This window comes from Macaca thibetana, chromosome 6 (genome assembly GCF_024542745.1).
Source record: "Macaca thibetana thibetana isolate TM-01 chromosome 6, ASM2454274v1, whole genome shotgun sequence".
In the NCBI taxonomy this organism is placed as follows: Eukaryota; Metazoa; Chordata; class Mammalia; order Primates; family Cercopithecidae; genus Macaca; species Macaca thibetana.
Genome location: NC_065583.1, coordinates 160,382,741 through 160,400,870, shown reverse-complemented (window position 1 = coordinate 160,400,870; position 18,130 = coordinate 160,382,741). Strand labels below are relative to the sequence as shown.

General features: G+C 39.9%; 2 protein-coding genes across 3 annotated transcripts in view; one reads left to right on the top strand and one right to left on the bottom strand.

The window, feature by feature from the left end:
- The window catches only part of BASP1 (brain abundant membrane attached signal protein 1), a 1,209,505-nt gene that overhangs the window by 16,333 nt on the left and 1,175,042 nt on the right, over window positions 1–18,130 (top strand). The gene's annotated exons all lie outside the window — the stretch shown is intronic.
- MARCHF11 (membrane associated ring-CH-type finger 11) overlaps window positions 2,539–18,130 on the bottom strand; it is a 113,871-nt gene continuing 98,279 nt past the window's right edge. The window contains exon 4 of the mRNA XM_050794704.1: window positions 2,539–3,195. Coding sequence (XP_050650661.1) covers window positions 2,873–3,195 — 323 coding nt within the window. The 3' untranslated portion in view covers window positions 2,539–2,872. The remainder of the gene's footprint in view (window positions 3,196–18,130) is intronic.

Genomic DNA, 18,130 nt, shown 5'->3' with positions numbered 1-18,130 from the left:
TTTTACTCTGCAGCTGTTCCACAGTGTTCTCTCCTTGTCTGATTGGCAAGTATTCCTTCATGCTTCCAGACTCATGTCCTGTCGGCTCGTCAGAGACACCTTCCCCAGCTGCCTTAGGGCAACTGACAACTCCTCTAGACTGGGACCTCTCTTAGCTCACCTGTATGTTGACACGTATGATGCAGTGCAGCCTATCCCCACACACGGAGTCTTCCTGACAACCTGGCTTGTCCATACCCTGCCACCAACAATGCCCAGCACAGAAAGTGCTCCGTGTCTCTACTACAGATTATTGAAAAGGGACAGGCTGCATACAGCTTCTAAATCTGTATCATATTGAAAACGATTTTGAAAATAATAATTTAAAATATTTCCAACTCATTTCCTTACCATACATGTTTTTGACATGTATGGCAGCCTGAGTTTGAAATATGGCGTTAACTCATATAGCATGATATTAAGCATTTTAATTATTTTAAAGCTCTATTATTTCCATTATCTAAATGCACTCCCCACCCTTGGAGTGTTTCTTCTGAGTTTCCTTTTTTTTTTTTGAGAGAGGGTCTCACTCTGTTGCCTAGACTGGAGTGTAGTGGTGCAACCTTAGCTCACTGCAAACTCTGCCTCCCAGGCTCAAGCCATTTTCGTACCTCAGCCTCCTGAGTAGCTAGGATTACAGGCACGCACCACCACGCCCAGCTAATTTTTGTATTTTTAGTAGAGATGGAGTTCCCCATGTTGGCCAGGCTGGTCTCGAACTCATGACCTCAAATTATCCACCTGCCCCAGCCTAGCAAAGTGCTGGGATTACAAACACGAGCCACCATGCTCCACCTCTTTTGTGTTTCTATGCAATCATTTTCATGGATGGTACATTTTGTTGAGTGGAAATTCTGCCAATTTTTTATTCCAACATTGATTCAGAGTGTGTGTGTGTGTGGTGGGAGCTGTGAAGACAGGATGTAGACAAAAGGTACACTCAAAGGGCAAGGTCTTGGGAAACAGGGAGACTAGGGTGCGTGGTTTTTTTTTTTTTTTTTTTTCCTGATGGATATTTCCATCATTCACTTTCCATCATGCAGTCTTGTCTCCAGCCATCTCCACCTCATGCACCCCATACAGTCATTAGAGAAAGCGGGGTTCTCATCCTCTGTCCCTTTTTGTTTTCGAGTGAGTTGATATGCATACAAAGGTGTGCATTAATTCAAAGGGCAGTGGAGCAGTGATAGTCCAATTTGTGTCTCAAGTCTCTTAGTCCAGTATTTTTAACACAATGCTCTCAATTGTAATGTCAACAGTAACCACAATTATCCTCTATTAAACGTTATGCTGTTGATGATCTGCCTTAGTGATGCAACTGTTCAGGAATCTCACCCAGGACTGTGCTCATGGAACATCGGATTAAAACAAGCAATCAATCAAAGTTTGAAACACTGTTTAACATTCTCACCACCTAAATCTGCCCTTAAATAGTGGCTGAATTTTCCTTCTTTTATGATTCATTCTTCACGTTTCTGCAAATTGTCACATCCTTATCATTTGTGACACAGCTTTTGATTGGAAAAATATTATTTCAAGTTTTGGGAGAATTTGCTATGGAGGAATCACAATTCTATTCTGTGAGGTATTCCATTATATAAACATGAACTATTCTATTATTAATCACCCAAAAGTTATTTTTAGAAAATAGAATGTAAAGCATTTTATTTTATATGATTTAAAATCTAGTCATTAATTACTTCAAACAACCAGCATGTTCAGTTCATGTTTCTAGGGAAAACATCCTTCCTGTCTTCTCATCTGCTCTGTGCTTGTTCATTAAAATGTGCCAATTACCTCCATTAGGTAGATAAGAAGGTAGAAAATCCCCAGGTACCCCTAGTTAGCAACCTGTTCCTGGGGAGTCAATAGCCTCATTCTTCGTCTCCTCTTTTCATTAAAAAAAATACTCATCTAGTGAAAGAAAAAGACTTCTCACTGCTGGCAAACATATTTCATAGAACTTCATTAAACCAAGTTAAAGGATTAGCGTTTAAATGATTTAAGAAGGTATGTAAGGTTTTACCAAAAGAAAATCTAATTAAGATGGTGCTCAAAGAATTCAAGACACTAATAATTAACCGAATTAATTGTGATAGGTCTATCAGAGGGCTATGCAAATGTTAGTCATTATCATTATTGCAGGTACCATGACACGACATTTAGGTGAGCTTTTGGGGTTATAAGTACGCAAGATGCTCTGCTTATGTAACATGTACTGGAGTAAAACTATTTTTATTTCACTCATTTTTATCTTTCTACAAGCTCTCTGTTTCAGAAATTAGATAACAAGACATAAGTCCTAGATCATGCATTCCTGGTGACTGGTTACTTCAACACAGCAAAAAGTCACGCTTCAGTTTGCCAACCAGCACGAGGCACAAGAGCGTCACCTCAGAGCTCCCTGTGTTGCAGAACTGACAGGCACTTTGGAATCTGCCCACAGCGTCCTAAACTCTTGCCCGTTTGTAACAGGTCTGAAAAATTACACACAGAGCAAAAGCTTTCATAAAAATATATTTAAAACAAGCAAGAAAAAATAGTTTTGGCCTTAAGGATAACTTTCATTATTCTTTTAACCAAGTATAGTTAAATTATATGTATAATGATTTCAAGTACCAACTTACAAAAGATGTGACAAACCAGACAACGAAGAACAAGAAGACTCTTTTTCTCAGAAAAAAATGTATTTGCAATTCAAATGTTCATATAAAAAGCATAAATCTTAAAAAGTTCATAGATGTGTTTTTAGAAGTGCTATGGTTTTGCCATTCATTGCAATTACATTCCAAAATGTGCAGGGCGGTCCACACTGCATCATCTTATGCTTTTGTCACACTGAAGTCACTCTCATCACGACCTCCCCCGAGCTGTTATCTTCTGATAAGTCTTCATGAGGCCTCATCCGATTGAACAGGTGCAATAACACGTAGCCACACTGAAACCTCGGCGAGGTTAACTGAGTTGGGTGGACCAAGTTTCTGTTCCGCAGAGCTGTCAATGGCAACCACAAAGTCCTACTTGTGGAAGACTCTCCCCGGCTGCTTTCTTCGATGTCTGTGGCTTTGTCATAATTTAACACATCCCAGTGCAAATTCACAGCTCGCCAGCGCTTAAACACTCTGTAAACTGCAGCTCCTTCATGAACGATGAGACCTAAAATTTGAGGAAATAAAAAAAAAACAAAAAGACTGGTGACAATCCAAGGTTGGGAGCGTTATTTTGTATACTAGTAAGGGATCCAAAAATAGTTATGTTATTCATCATCAGCAAAAATATGGTATTCTGTCTGCTCAAATGTTATGGCTAATGGCAAGTTACTACCCATATGACACAGAAATAATCCATTTTTGAAGAGTAAGAGTACATTAATATGTAGAGAATCAAGCTATGGCAGATATAATTTCCTTGCTCCATCATGGCTCAGATTTTGCCTTGGGCACTTATATTGCCTTAGGAGAATCATTAGGTTCATTTATGGATTTAACACATAGTCTTGAGTGCCTATTGTGTGGCCAAGCAATGTATTAGGGGCTTGAACCCAGCGGGCAATTTAATTTGAGAAAGAGACAGATGTTAAGGTCGTTACAGATACTAAGGTTACTGTTTCCCCAGTTCCTAAAACAATGCCTGACCCACAGTAAAAACCATATAAATTTTGTTATTTGTATTCTCCTCAACAATTCAACAAAATGTATTGAACAGTTACTTTAGAGCTTTATGAATATTATCCCATGTAGTACTCATCATAGCCATATAAAGTAAGTACTAGCACTTCCTCCGTTGGATAAACAAGGAAACCAAGCCTTGGGGATGCTCAGAAACTTGCTCAAAAACATACAACTAGTAGCAGTGGAGAGCAGGGATTCAAAAACAGGCAGGCTGGCTCCGGGGTCCTTGTTCTTTGTTGCTATAAAGTGAATCAGCTCTTTCCACGTTTCTGAGACAGACTCTTAGGAAAATAAAGTAATACAGCAAACTTGGAAACCGTTAAGTCAGACAGAATGCACTAGCACATGTGCCATCTCCACTATCCACTCCAGATCTGTCACGCACCCTGCATTTCACACATCTACATTTCAGCGTGTAGTCCAAAGGCTTTTGAATTTGTGATCCCTCACAAAAAAGTAGTCCCTGGGGAAGGTCTCTCAGATAGAGAAGTGAGGAAGAGCTCTTCTCTTTGAGGAGGCTGAAAGTCCACTGAAGTTGGTGGAGAGAGCAATCAATAGTCTTTGGTAGATGAAGTACGGCATGTGAGCAGAGCATGTCAGCTGGCACAACCACGTTTTAATGATAAATTTAAAAATGAGCAGATCCCACCTTTTAGCAGTTAGACCTTTGGGTATATGCCCTAGAGAAACTCTCACAAATGTGAACAAGGAAGCAAGTTAAAAAATGTTTACTACCTAAGTGCCTGTATTTGAAGGAAAAAACTTCAAGGCATCCCAACGGTCTATCCTCAGAAGAATGGACAAATTGTACGTAGAACCAAGGGATAAGAGTAATGAGATAAAAGGAAATATTGTCATATGCATTAATGTGGATACCTCTGAAACCATAATGACAATTCCAAAGTCACAATGAAAAAATTAAAGTTTCAGAAAGAAACAATGGCAGTGAATAAATACTATCCATTTTAATGAAGATACATATATAGATGGTAGACATATAAAAGCATGGATGAGAATAATAACCACTAAATTCATGGTAGTGAGGAAGGAAGGAAAGAAACAAAATTGGGAAGTGGCTTCAAAGAGGGTTTCAACATTTGGGTGTCCCAAATGTTGCATTTTTAAAACTGGGTGGTGGAGATATTAATGCTCAACATATTATTCTGTGTATTTATGGTGACTGAATAATTCACAATTTCAAAAATAACAGAGAATTTATTAGAAAAGTTCATCTAAAGTGGATTTGGGGAGTTGGGGAGACAGTAAGGAGGTCACTGCATTTACATGAAGAACAGAGTGATAGCAGTAAGGATACGACAGAGAAATAAAGTAATAAATTCCCAGGAAAAACTGACAGGAACTGTAACAGGAACTGTAACGGAAGAAAGGGGGAAAAACTCAGTCCCATGTTTTTAAGGCTGGAGGAATGGGTAATTGAAAGATTGGTAATCACCTTCCCATAAGTACAATGAGGTAAGTGTTTTGAGCATGTTTTTCTTGGAGAGACTATTACATTTTTTTGACAGATAAAACAATGCCAGGTGGGTGACAGGGATACCCAGTCCTTGAAAAATGACGCCTACCTAATGTCAAAACTTAAGTTTTGCATTAGTCTCTCACCAGGAGATAAATTTCTGATACATGTGACTTACAAGCATTCCGAAGATATTAATATAGGTTACAAAAAAAATGCATGTGGTCTAACAAGCAAACACATCTTAAGTCCAGTTATTATATATGACCAAAATAATAAGGAGAAATGTAAAATTCTATTTGTCATAACAATTTCAAATAATTGTTTTTATCAACTTCTTTTTTCCAAAGGAATAATCAAGTTGACCTAACTGACCAGATATTTTCAGGAAACAGCCAGAATGAAAAGTCAATACTATCAGATTTTAATTGGTGGTTCTATTATTAGCTTTCTGAATTCTCCATGGTCAATAATTTAACATTTCGGGTTCAATTTTTCCTCCTTAAAATAAAATTGGAATACCTAATCTTTACATTCAGCCAGGCAACATAGAGATAAATTGGAATTCATCAACTATAAAGCCCTCACATTTCTTCTGGGATGGTAACTCTATAAATACAAGACACTATTATTAATTAAAAATCAATAGTGAATCTATGTGGTGGGGAACACATATTCGCACTAATCACAAAACAATTACAGCCTGAGACAGGTTCATTCTGGGTAAGTGCAGCGATGGAGGGTGCAGGGGCACAGCTTCACCAGAGGAAACCACTGACTTTGCAAGAGCCTATTCTTTTTTTTATTGATTTCCTTTGCAAGGCCAGAAATCAGATCACTTACTAGAGCTTAAAGTCACTTTCCGGGAATATATTCCTGGTAGCTCTTTTCTAAATACATAAATCTAATCAATATGCAGAAATAAATCCCACAGGTCTTTATAGTACATTTTGAACCAAATTTAGAGAGAGAACTACTTGAAGTTTTCATGAAGACGCAGTCCTTTTGAATTTCCAGTTCCCTGGGCTGCTTTTTAATTGCCGCAGGTTATGAATGATGTTTAGATTCTGTTTTATTCCCCACGAGCATTCAGAATTACTCCTTGGCTTCTGCAAGCTCAGATTTTACTGAAATGCAACGAATTCCATTCCCATCCCCAAGGCTGTTCTCTGTAACGTGCATTTTTTCCCCTTTTTCTTCAAATGCTGTGGAGTTACAGCAAATGCCTTTTGTGCTAGTGGTTACCAGGTGTGACTACTACGATCGGCAAAGCCAGGGTAAGGATTCATTCAACTCTGGCTCATTCTGTTGAAAATCCAGCTTTTAAAAACTCTATTAGTATGCTTTCTTACTGATGATCAAATGAATTGTCACCTTGACATTTCAGGTCATTTGCGAACAGACTGACATACTTTTTCATCTGAGTCACTAAGCCTACATGAAGCGAAAAGCGATGATCACTTCTATAAAATGTAAATACTAAATATTTTAGGATACTCGCTACATTATTAACAGCGTGGATATAAAAAAATGTGATTCATGGGACTTAAGGTTTGTAGAGTTGAGGAGTATGTGCATGTGTGTGTGTGGTTGGTTGGTTGGTTGGTTGGTTTTTGTCATTTTCTTACTGGTAATGTTTAACTGGAGTATCACCTTACTGAAGTGTAAAGAAACATTTTTGTTAGAGATTAATCTTGAAAAAGCAGGCTTAAATAATTTCTGGTTTCATTGAATAAACAGTTTTTAATATAAGCAAAATAAAATCTAAATTTTGAAGTGGTGTGTTACTTGAAATTCCTTCTGGTATTAGGCTATTTACCCAAATAGGTGATGGGGAAGGCTACCAAGGTACATATGCTCACATGCTCCATGCTCGTGCACACACACACACACACACACACACACCCATTTGTCTATGTTTACTTTAACATATGAAATGTTATAATTAATAGAGACTTACAAAATTTATGATCAATTACAAATTTTACCTTGTATTAATTACTAAACCACTGGTCAAAAAATTTGATATTGTGTTACAGTCTCAGTTTTTGTTTGGATAAGTCTGGTTGTTTTTTATAACTCATAACATAAATTTGTATCGAGAACCTATTCTGTGCCAAATTCTGTGCTAAGAGCTTTACATGCACAATTTTCATTTAATCTTGACTGCACCTATACAAATAGGTACTTGTTTGTTTGTTTGTTTGTTTGAGATGGAGTCTCGCTCTGTTGCCCAGGCTGGAGTGCAGTGGTGCAATCTCGGCTCACTGCAAGCTCCACCTCCCAGGTTCACGCCATTCTCCTGCCTCAGCCTCCCAAGTAGCTGGGACTAACAAATACAAACAGGTACTAGTTTTAAACAATGTTACAGTTGAGAAAATTCAGACCCAGAGAGCTGTCCAACATCATGAAGACCGAAGAATCAGAGCTGAGATTGGAACCCAAATTTGTTCAAAATGTAAACCTCAAGTGCTACAGTCCCATCCATCCTAAATCTCCAAAGTATAGAAGTCTCTTCTAATCACAGAATAACCAAATAAAAGAGGTTACTATGGACTAAACATTTGTGTCCCCAGATGAATTCATATGTTGAAGCACTAATTTCCAGCGTGATGGTATTTGGAAGTGAGGCCTCTGGGAGGTAATCAGGGTTAGATGAGATTGTGAGCGTGGGGCCTGCATGATGGGATTAATGTCCTTACAACAAACAGAAGAGACATTAGTGCTCTCTCGCTCTCTCTCTTTGTGTGTGTGTGTGTGTGTGTGTGTGTGTGTGTGTGTACATACACCAAGGAAAGGCCATGTGAGAGCATAACAGGGAGACGGTGGTCTGCAAATCAGAAAGAGAGCCTTCAGCAGACACCAGATACGTTGCTGGCCAAATATCTGCCACAAGTTGTGTTATTTAGCTTTCCCAAGGGTCATTTTGATTGAACAGCACACAGAGTTTTGCCTTGCGCTCCTTTGTGGTTTCATCAGGGGCTTGCATTTCCTGGGAGGACTGGGGGTGAGTGTGGCTTCCCAGGCAAAGCTCTCATCATCTACAGTGTTGTTTTCAAAAAGCCTTGCCAACTCTTTTCTCTCTGTGAGTGGGAAGGGAGGGGAGGGGAGGGAGTGGCTGCTTCACCTGCACTCCTAGAGGTATAATAATGTCAGTGACACACAAGGATGGTAAAGATGGAAACAAACTGTATAAACTTTGCTTACCTCACAAACTCCAGAACTTAATTTACTCAAGTTTTAAATGAGAGTGATGCAGTTTACCTACAGTCTCAATACATCTCATATATGTATACACCCAAACTCTATAATACATAGATACAACCCCATGTCATTCTGAGAAGTCAGTGTGCACAGGAAGCAAATTGGGACTTTGGGCTCTGTTTAATCCCATGTGCTAGAAGAGCATTTTAGAACCCATCTAATAAACTGGTGCCACTTTTGACTCCTTAATTTCTGCTGCTACTTGGTGAAAGCCAGAGCATGGTTGCTTCAAAGAGGATTAATCAAACGAGGCTGTGGCCCAAGACACCCTTTGTTGTGATGATCTCTGCTAGAATATAATACAATGCATGAATCCTCCTGACACTGTTTCTTAATCTGCCCCAAACTTAAATGTCCAGGAGTTGTGGAAACTTAGATGTGAGTGTAGAGGTAATCACTTTAAAAGTCACTAATCTATTGCTGGGTCTTGTTAATACGCATCAAACAATAACCATAAGTCATGGTTACTTTCGTATGTACAGAATGTTTTTTTTGTTGGATTGAACTATATATGAAGCTATAGACGGATAACTGTATGTGAACTATAAATAAATATAATGTAAAGCAATATATATTACTATATAATAATATATATAGAACTATATCTGAATATATTTTCAAAACATGCAAAAAATAAAATGTAAAGATATAAAGACTGAAAGATATACACATGTCATCACAAAAGTTACTAAGCTCACAAAACAAAGGTGTCATAAATTGATATCCTAAAACCCAGATATCTGGGAACTGCAATGTCTTAATTATATATGAGCATTTTGTGAATATGCATCTCCACTGTTGTCCATATAAAAACAAATAATGTAAAAGAGTAGCCCACATAAAATGTACTTACAAACTGTACCCTAGAACAGATGGACTTAATAGATATTTCTAAAACATTCTACCCAACAACTGCAGAACATACATTTCTTTCATCAGCACATGGAACATCCTCCAAGATAGACCATATGATAGGCCACAGAACAAGTCTCAACAAATTTAAGAAAGAAAATGAAATCATATCAAGTACTGTCTCAGACCACAGCGGAATAAAATGGGAAGTCAATTCCAAAAGGAATACTCAAAACCATACAAATACATAAATATTAAATAACCTGCTCCTGAATGATTGTTGAGTCACAATGAAATACAGGCAGAAATTTAAAAATTCTTTGAACTGAACAATAATATTGACACAAGCTATCAAAACCTCTGGGACACAAAGTGGTCCTAAGAGGAAAGTTCATAGCATTAAATGCCTACATCAACAAGTCTGAAAGAGAATAAATAGGCAATCTAAGGTCACACCTCAACGAACTAGAGAACAAACAAAAACCCAAACCCAGCAGAAGAAAAGAAATAACCAAGATGAGAACAGAAGTAAATGAAACTGAAACAAAAATACAAAAGATAAATGAAACAAAAAGCTGATTCTTTGAAAAGATAAATAACATTGATAGACCATTAGCGAGATTAACCAAGATATGTTGGTTTTTCTATTGTTGACTATAAATAGTATAGAGCTTTGCTCTTCTCAGAATGACCTAGAACCATGTAAAATTCATAGAACCAGGTTGAGAACAGCATGTTGATCATCACAGCTCAAGGGCTCAAATACAGATGCATCATTACCATTGATAAAATAAAATCCTCTGTGCAAGAAACATGATAGGGACAATGAATTATTGTGAAACTTACCATGACAAAAAACCCTTGACACGAAGGGGTTGGCTAATTTCTAAATATTGATGATCCAACTCACCTCACCCCCAAGTAGATAAAAGCACACAGGAAGAAATGATCAATGCAATAATGAAGATCCTAATGATGTCAGAGTTTCTCCAAGAGCACACACAAGAAAATCAGTGTTCATTCTATGACACTGCCACTGTCTATGTCCTCCTGTATGCTTCATGAAGTCTGCGGCTATCGGCCTGGACGCAAAAAGCACATCTGTGCTGGATCTGCAAAGCTGATGACACCACTGCTTGGAAGAACAAGATGGCAAAGTCCAATTGTCAGATGGAGTCTCATCTTTTACTAATTGGCAGTGAATGAAGCACACCCTTTTCTGAAAGGTTCTGACACAGGTTAAATTTGTCCTTGTCTTGCCATCCCTGTTTTAGTTAATGACCATCTCCCATGTCAATTAAACCAGAAGCCTAGGAGACACCATGACTCCTCTCTCCTCTTGCACAAACTTCTGTTGATTCTGTCTTCTTGGCAAACCTGAGCTGAAAGCATAAGACGGACAATTTCCTGGAATGCCGGCTCTTACATTTGCACAATGAAGTATTAATTATGCTTCAAGATCCAGATTCTCTCATAATTTCTTCTCTGATGTACTCAAATAAAATAAATCTTTTCCTCCTTCTACTGCCCACCACTCTACACAGGAAATATCCGCACTGATTTCCTTACTACCTGTACTATAACAATTTGCTTCTATGCCTGAAATTCCTAATCATATGTGTGCTCCCTGACAACAGAACCATGTCTTATTTGCTTTTGGGAACCTGTTCCTATCTTAATATCCAGGTCAAAACTCAGTCTTTGCTGAAAGAGAGGGGGAGAGAGAGAGAGGAGAGTAGCCATCACTGGGATCTAAGGGGTCACGAGGAATGACTTAATCTAGTTGTGACTGCTCTATGAAAATAGAAAAGGATCTATGAAAATAGAAAGGAAAATAGAAAAGGATTGTTCTTTGAAAGGTTAAAGTAATATTTGCAGATGCCAAAGAAACAGAGACAGGCAGTTCAGGATGAGACTGGAAAAGAGTTTAGGGATTGGGGCCCATAGCTCATGAGTGGGTTTTGGTCTTGGGGGTAATGGTGGTGAGGGGAAAATACGGGCAGAGGACATGGCCAGGGCAAAAGAACTAAAATTCTTTAAAAGGATCTGTGTTCAGCCCCAGCAAACTGTAGCTGCCTCCCCCACTATCTTGCTGGCCAGGTCATCAAATGTTGGCCTGTATCAATCACAAACTGAGATATTGGGCTGTGCCCAGGCCTAAAGCCTAGGAGATAGGTATGGATTCCTCCCTGCTATTTCAAGCAAAATAGAGAGAGTAAAAGGAAACTGTCCATTCCTCTGACCTCTTGCTTTCCTAAGAAGCCAATGAATCAATCACTCATTGAACTGATTTTTAAAATTCCTTGTAGATGGGAGTATCTCCTGATCTTTTGATTAGTAACCCTGGAGCACAAACCCACTATTGGCACATTTAAAGAATATTTCTCAAAAGCTGTGAAGGCTATATATTATAAAAAATATGGTGTATCTTTTTATCAATTTTTTTAAAAAATTGATTAACAGAACTCATAGGAGAGAAAAATTGTTATATTATCTAAGTTTCTTCCCTGCAGTGCTCAAGAAAAAAAATAATGGATATATTTGTTTTCAATAAAAGAAATAAAGGAACAGTCCAATAATTCTATAGAAAATAAATATCATAAAGATATCCCAGAATTCTCCTATAATTGGTGGAATGGACTGGAATCAGTTAAATTTTAGTTGAATGAAGTTTCAATTTTGTCTCTCAATTCTTGGACAGATGAAATACCCTGCAGCAAAAGGGGAGCATCATGTATCACAGGAGTAAGAACGTCAAGAGCCTGGTGGACAAGCACAGTCACTGAATTTCAAAATTAAAAAGTAGTGGATGTAATTTAATCCAACCCTCTCACTTTGGGGAATGAGAACTCTGAGACCCAGATAAGTGATGCAGGGTGGCTTGCTCAGGGGTCTGTACCCAGGAAGTGTCTGAGCCCAGAATCACAGCCAGACACAGGATGCCTGTGTGCTTGCTCTGCAGCAACTCAGACCTTATGAGCCATCCTTGGCCAAAGCCAGTCATCACCGGTGTTTCCTCAGCCTGTGAAATGGCCAGAGGCCAGAGTGATATTACACTGACTATGAAGGAGATGATAGCATTAAAATCTCTTTTCGGTAACAGCAAAGGCTGAGATGGGTAAATTTTTCTCTGGCCTTTATCCTAAAGGGTACATTGCAGCATTTGGATAGGGCATACAAGGATTACAGCAATCTTCACAATTTATGAATATAAATAACTCTGCAACCTGATTCAATGAAAACTGTATTTGACTTAAAAAGCCTATCAGTGTCTATCTTCTGTGTTAATTTAAGGTTTTAGCACGGGGAATTGCTTTGGTAGATTTCCATTTGTTTCACACACTCTAGTATACGGACTAAAGCCAGTTCTTAGAAAGAGACTTTCTAAGAACTTTCTAAGAGACTTGGTGGGCTTTTCCTAGTGGCAAGTGAAAATAAATACAACTAATTTTCTATTTTTTCTCCAATGGATAAACTGTCTACTGCAAACTCACAAAAAATGATTTTAATAATTTTCACAGTAAACCATACACATATTTGTTGTTCTATTTTGGGGAGTGAAAATAATATTTTTAAAGATCTAAACTGAAACGTCGAATTAAAACCTGTTTATCTTTATGACTAGTAATAGGCTATTTCATTTTTGTTGGCTTCATTTTTCACTTCTCTTAAATCCTACAGGAAGAAGGCAAAAATTCCAAACAGAAACTACCTAAGTATAATTATAATAATAAATAATAAGTATAAAGTAAATCTAAGTATAATTAAAATTTGTAACTCTTCTATTTCATCGCATGACATCAGTAAGGTGCTTATAATTAAAAATATTAATGAAATTTTTAACCTGAATATACAAATGCTCAGACAGTAGTTTCCTTAATATAGTAAGAAAATTCAAGATTGGGATGTGATTCTTTACACAGATAATTCTTATTAAGAAATTGTTTCACTCAGAATGGTGGGAAGAGAGAAAAAGGCTTTTGGTATAGTGTATTCCATGCTTTCCATTGCCCTTACTAATGTTTCCATTTGTTTTGGACTCTATTAATTTAAAATAAATGAATATTTTGGGCTTTCAAGGAAAATTTTTTCTCCATTTCTGATCTAAAATCAGTTCATCTATTATTTAAAAACATATTTACTCCCTACACCATGTCTTAGGTGTTTGAGACAGTAATTTAAATAGCTTCACTTTATTGTTTATATAGAAAACATTTTGTAAGTTCTTCAAGTTATTCAAGCTCAGCATATAAAGAGGGATTTTTACCAAACAATAAACAGAATTACGTGGGTCACCTTACTCATTACACAGGCTCTGGGTTCTTATTTTGGGTCCTGCTCGCCATCTGTTTGATCTTGGGGAAATTGCTTCATCGCTTTCTCATCTCTCAGATGAGAATGATAACAGTATCTATGCCTCCTAAGATGGTTGTGAAAATTAAGTGGGAAAATCGAGGTAAAGTGCTTAGAATGTTGCCCGGATCACAGTAAACACAATCTTAGACATCACTGGAGATGCATTTTTAAAAACCCTAAGTCAAATTCTTTCCTCGGAAGCAGCTGAAAACATCTATGGGCTTCATTTCTATGCTCAGCTGTGTGGTTCCCGATGGCCCAGAGTTTGTCTCCCCTGCCCTGCTGGCACCCACGGTTCCACATCCTTAAGCATCATTTAGAAGAATGATCGTGTTCACATTCCTTTGAGAGAAAGTTCATTGATGCAAAATAGTACAAATCCAACAGCTCCCCAGAGGGGCAGGGTTCATTCTGAAGAACAATCCTCAGGTTTTCAGGTTAATGGAGCGGCCTCCTCTAGACCTTCCCCAGTGAGGGATGGGGACAGGTGGCTCTTCTTGTAATGGTGTGACTTCACTGCTGCACAGTCCACTTTCTGCTTTCTCTTCCAAGGAAGGCTTCCCATTCCCATGTTGATTTGGCCTCTTACATAAGCTTACTTTAGACTTCCTGCAGATACACTCAGAGCTCTCTGAGGCTATGCAGTTGCTCCTGAGTCTCATGTGTTTGGAAATCCCACAGCCTGTCTTCTGGAAAGCCATGGAGTGACAGGGTAAAGCCTCACAAAACACACACATGTGCACACTCATATATGGAATAAAGCCATGGGAGATGTGCCCTGGTGGCCTCTCAGCTACCCTCCATGGTCACGGATGGTTTGACCCCTGGCTCCTGGACACCCTCCATCCCCCTAGACCCACGTGATTCAGGGTCCACGTGGATGGCTTGGCCTAACACACACAACCCATTGCCCTCTACTATTCCTCTCTTGCCCCCGCCTGGGCCTTGCTCTTCCAGAAACCATTCCAATTCCAAGCTCTGAAGCTCTCCCATCCCATTACTGACAACAACCTCCAAGGCCTCCCACTCACCTACCTTCTTAATCTCAATGCACCTCCTTCCACCTCCTAAAGACTTTGAGGCCCTAGACTGATGATCTTTTCCCAATGCACCAGCTTCTTTCTGGCTTTGGCTCCTTCCCTAGCAGCCTAGAAAGCTCAGCCCATCCTGTAGCCATTGTCTCCTCACTTGAGGGGAAAGGCAAGGTTAATCTTGTTGCTCTGCCTTCCAGAAATTCTGGAGAACAAGACCATATCTTAACCCAGTCTCACCACTTCACCTCTCTGTACTTACTCTTCATCCCTATTGGGCAACAGACCATAGCCACATGGCCTTGTGGATCTGGTGGCCTTGCTCCGGCTTCAGGGAGGTGCTCAGTCATGCCATGATTTTGCAGGGGGCTTAGCCTCCTCTCCCTAGGGCCCTCAGCAGCTGAGCATCACATTCATTGCTCTCCTCCAAGTCTTTTCTCACATTGTGCCTCTGCTGTCTAAGCGGATGGCCACACTACCTACTTACTGAGAAACGAGGAGTCTTTTGAAAGGAGGCCTCTCAATGTCTCATTCTCTCAGGTAGAATATACAGCTGCCTCCAGCTGTGCCCACCTGCCCTCAGGACACAGGGTCCCTCCTGTGCAAGGCAAAGCCCTTCCTGGGTGCTGGGCTCTCATCTCTTCAGTCCCAGGGACATCAAGCTGCCCCTTCCCATCTCTGGATTTTCACACTTTCTTCTGATTTCTTCCGGGTGTTTCTTTTCAGCATCCACCCATGCCTAACACTACTATTAAAGCAAACAAAAACCTTTCTTGATTCCACACCTCGCTCTGGCTTCTACCCTCATTTAACTGTGTCCTTTGTCAGCTAAGATTTGTGAACTCACCTCTGGACCCCCTTCTGCCCATCCCAGCCCTTCTCAACCCACTGCCAAGTCCAGTGAGTCATTGTTGGCTTGATTTCACCTAACCCTTTACAGGACATCTGGCACCATTGGCCACTTGCTCCTCCTCCTAGAAGTTACCTCCTCCTCGTGTGCCTCACCCCACTCTCTTCTTTTCCCGCCACGATCCTCTCCCTCCCCTTCCTGTTTCTCCACCACATTCCCCAAACTACTGTTCCTCTCACCAAGAAATTTCCCTGCAGACACTGGTTTCAGCTACCAGATACAAATCTCCAGCTCCAACCTCTAGCCTGAGTTCTAGACCCTTAAATCTGGCTGCATACTGGCCATATCCATTTGGATTCCCCAGACACTCTGCAAAAAGAAAACATTCAGAAGGAGCCTATGACCTTTCTCTCCCTTAGCCCTCTTCTGATAGCCAGTGTTTTAGCAATTGATGGCCCATCTCCCAATCAGCCTCTGTGAATAACACTTGAGGGCCTCTTGCTCTTAGCCCTCCAATCCCTTCCATCCTACTGCCATCCAGCTGATCACCGTATCTTGTGATTAATCCCTTTTAATTCTAGCAGCTTCCCAGCAGTCTTAATGCAGGCCTAATCACTTGCCTGGGTTATTATAGTATTTCTCACTTTTTCATCCCCACTCTCCTTTGTGCTTCCATGCTACCAAACACCTCTTTTTAACACTAAGCTTGATCAGCCACATTCAGGGATCCTTCTGGGGCTCCCTGAGCATTCAGTTTGGCCTCCCTCCCGAGCTCCTCAGGCCCCTTTTCCTTACTGCTACGCCTCAACAACTGTCCTTTGTTCTTGCCATTCCAGATTTCACACGATTTCTTTAAAAAAGACAGGACTTCATACGTTACTAGGTCTAGGCATTTGCCTCTCTCGGGGCCCCATCCTAATTCCTGCTCTTCCTTAAAATTTTTCTCCCCTATAGACTTTGCTGGTCCTAAGTGTAATTAACCTCCCCCTAGTAGCTCTCATATGCATTTCTCTCCTGGCACTTCCAAGCTATAATTGCTTATTTCCCTGGCTGTCTCCTCCTCAGGTGGAAAGTGGGGAATTGTTATATTCCAGGGCTCCACAAACCTTTTCGGAAAAGGGCCAGATAGTAAATCTTTCAGGCCGTGCTAACCTTTCATTCACTGTCACAACTTCTCATCAACAGCACGTAAATACACGGATATGGCTGCATCCAGGTACAACTTTATCCAAGGGCACCAAAGTTTAAATTCGTTACAATTTCTACATGGCATGAAATAATATTTTTAAAAATGTATTCAACCATTTAAAAATGTAAAAGCTATTCTTAGATCCCGGGCTGTACAAACACAGGGAGTGGGCTGGATTTGGCCCTCGGGCTGCAATTTGCCAAGCCTTGTTCTATTTATACCTCTATCCCACACGCCAGGCTCAGCACACGGTAAATACGCAATGAATGTTGGCTCGACAGATTACTAATGCTGCTTTGGCTAGACTGCCCCCAATGAAAGAGACAGCTGACAGTGTCACACTGTCTTCTATGGAGGAGACGAAACTCAACAATAACATATTTGGTCTGCTGTCCTGCTAATTATATTAATGTTTCTCCATAAGAACTTTAATTTTACAGAGTCAGATAAGAGCAAAGTGTTAGGTTGGGGTGTCTTCCCCCCTTGAGGGGGCCTTAAAGGGTTAACTAGCCTTGAGAGACCATTCCATGTGCAGCACTAAGGGGCAAGCAGCAAAAACAAGTTCCCTTCTGTGTTATTTCCCAGGATTTTAAAGGCAATGGTATCACCCATAACCAACTATGATAATAATCTTTAGAGACATCGGTAAACATCAGTATGATTAAGGCATAGAAAAGCCCATAATTTGTACCTCCAGAGAAGAGAAAAAATAATGGCCTACTTCTCAAAGCATATAAAGGATAAAGCGTTGTTTCTCCTCTGACAATTTTTCATTACAAAGGGCTGCTCTGCCTCCGCTTTCCAGGGCCTTTCCCGGTATGTGCTCAAAGCATGAAGAATCCGAGGCAGGGACTCCTGTTGGAGGATGAACTGCTGCTTGTGTTTCAGGCTCATCACGTTGAATCAGACTCTCTCTAAATGAAGCTGAGGCATTTCCTGGGGCGCGAAGCATGCTAAGATAGTCTGAAGCCAGGAAATAATGATCTGTGCTTGTAAAGGAATTCTACTCAATTTAAGAAATGATTCCTAATGACCTACCAGAACATGCCAACCTGCAACAGTCAAGTCTGCGTGAGTAACAGACACCCGGCACGGCCAACCTCACCGTCCAGGGCTCCTCCACTGGGGATGAAAGTTGAAGGAAAACCCACAGGGGTTTGGGCAAGAGGAGAAGAATGTTCCTGTCCTTTCTGCAGAAGCAGTTGTGCAAAGGTCTCCTTAGTAGTCAAATTGTGGTGCTTGGGAAGATGTAGTTCCCAGATCAAATTATAAATCAGGAAATGGAAGCATTTCCTGCAGCAGAGATGGGTGATATACTTCTTCTGTCTGGAGGGAAAATTGCAGTTATATGAAGACTCCAAAAGGAAATACTAGGCTAATTAACTCTCCTGGTTATTAAGCTAA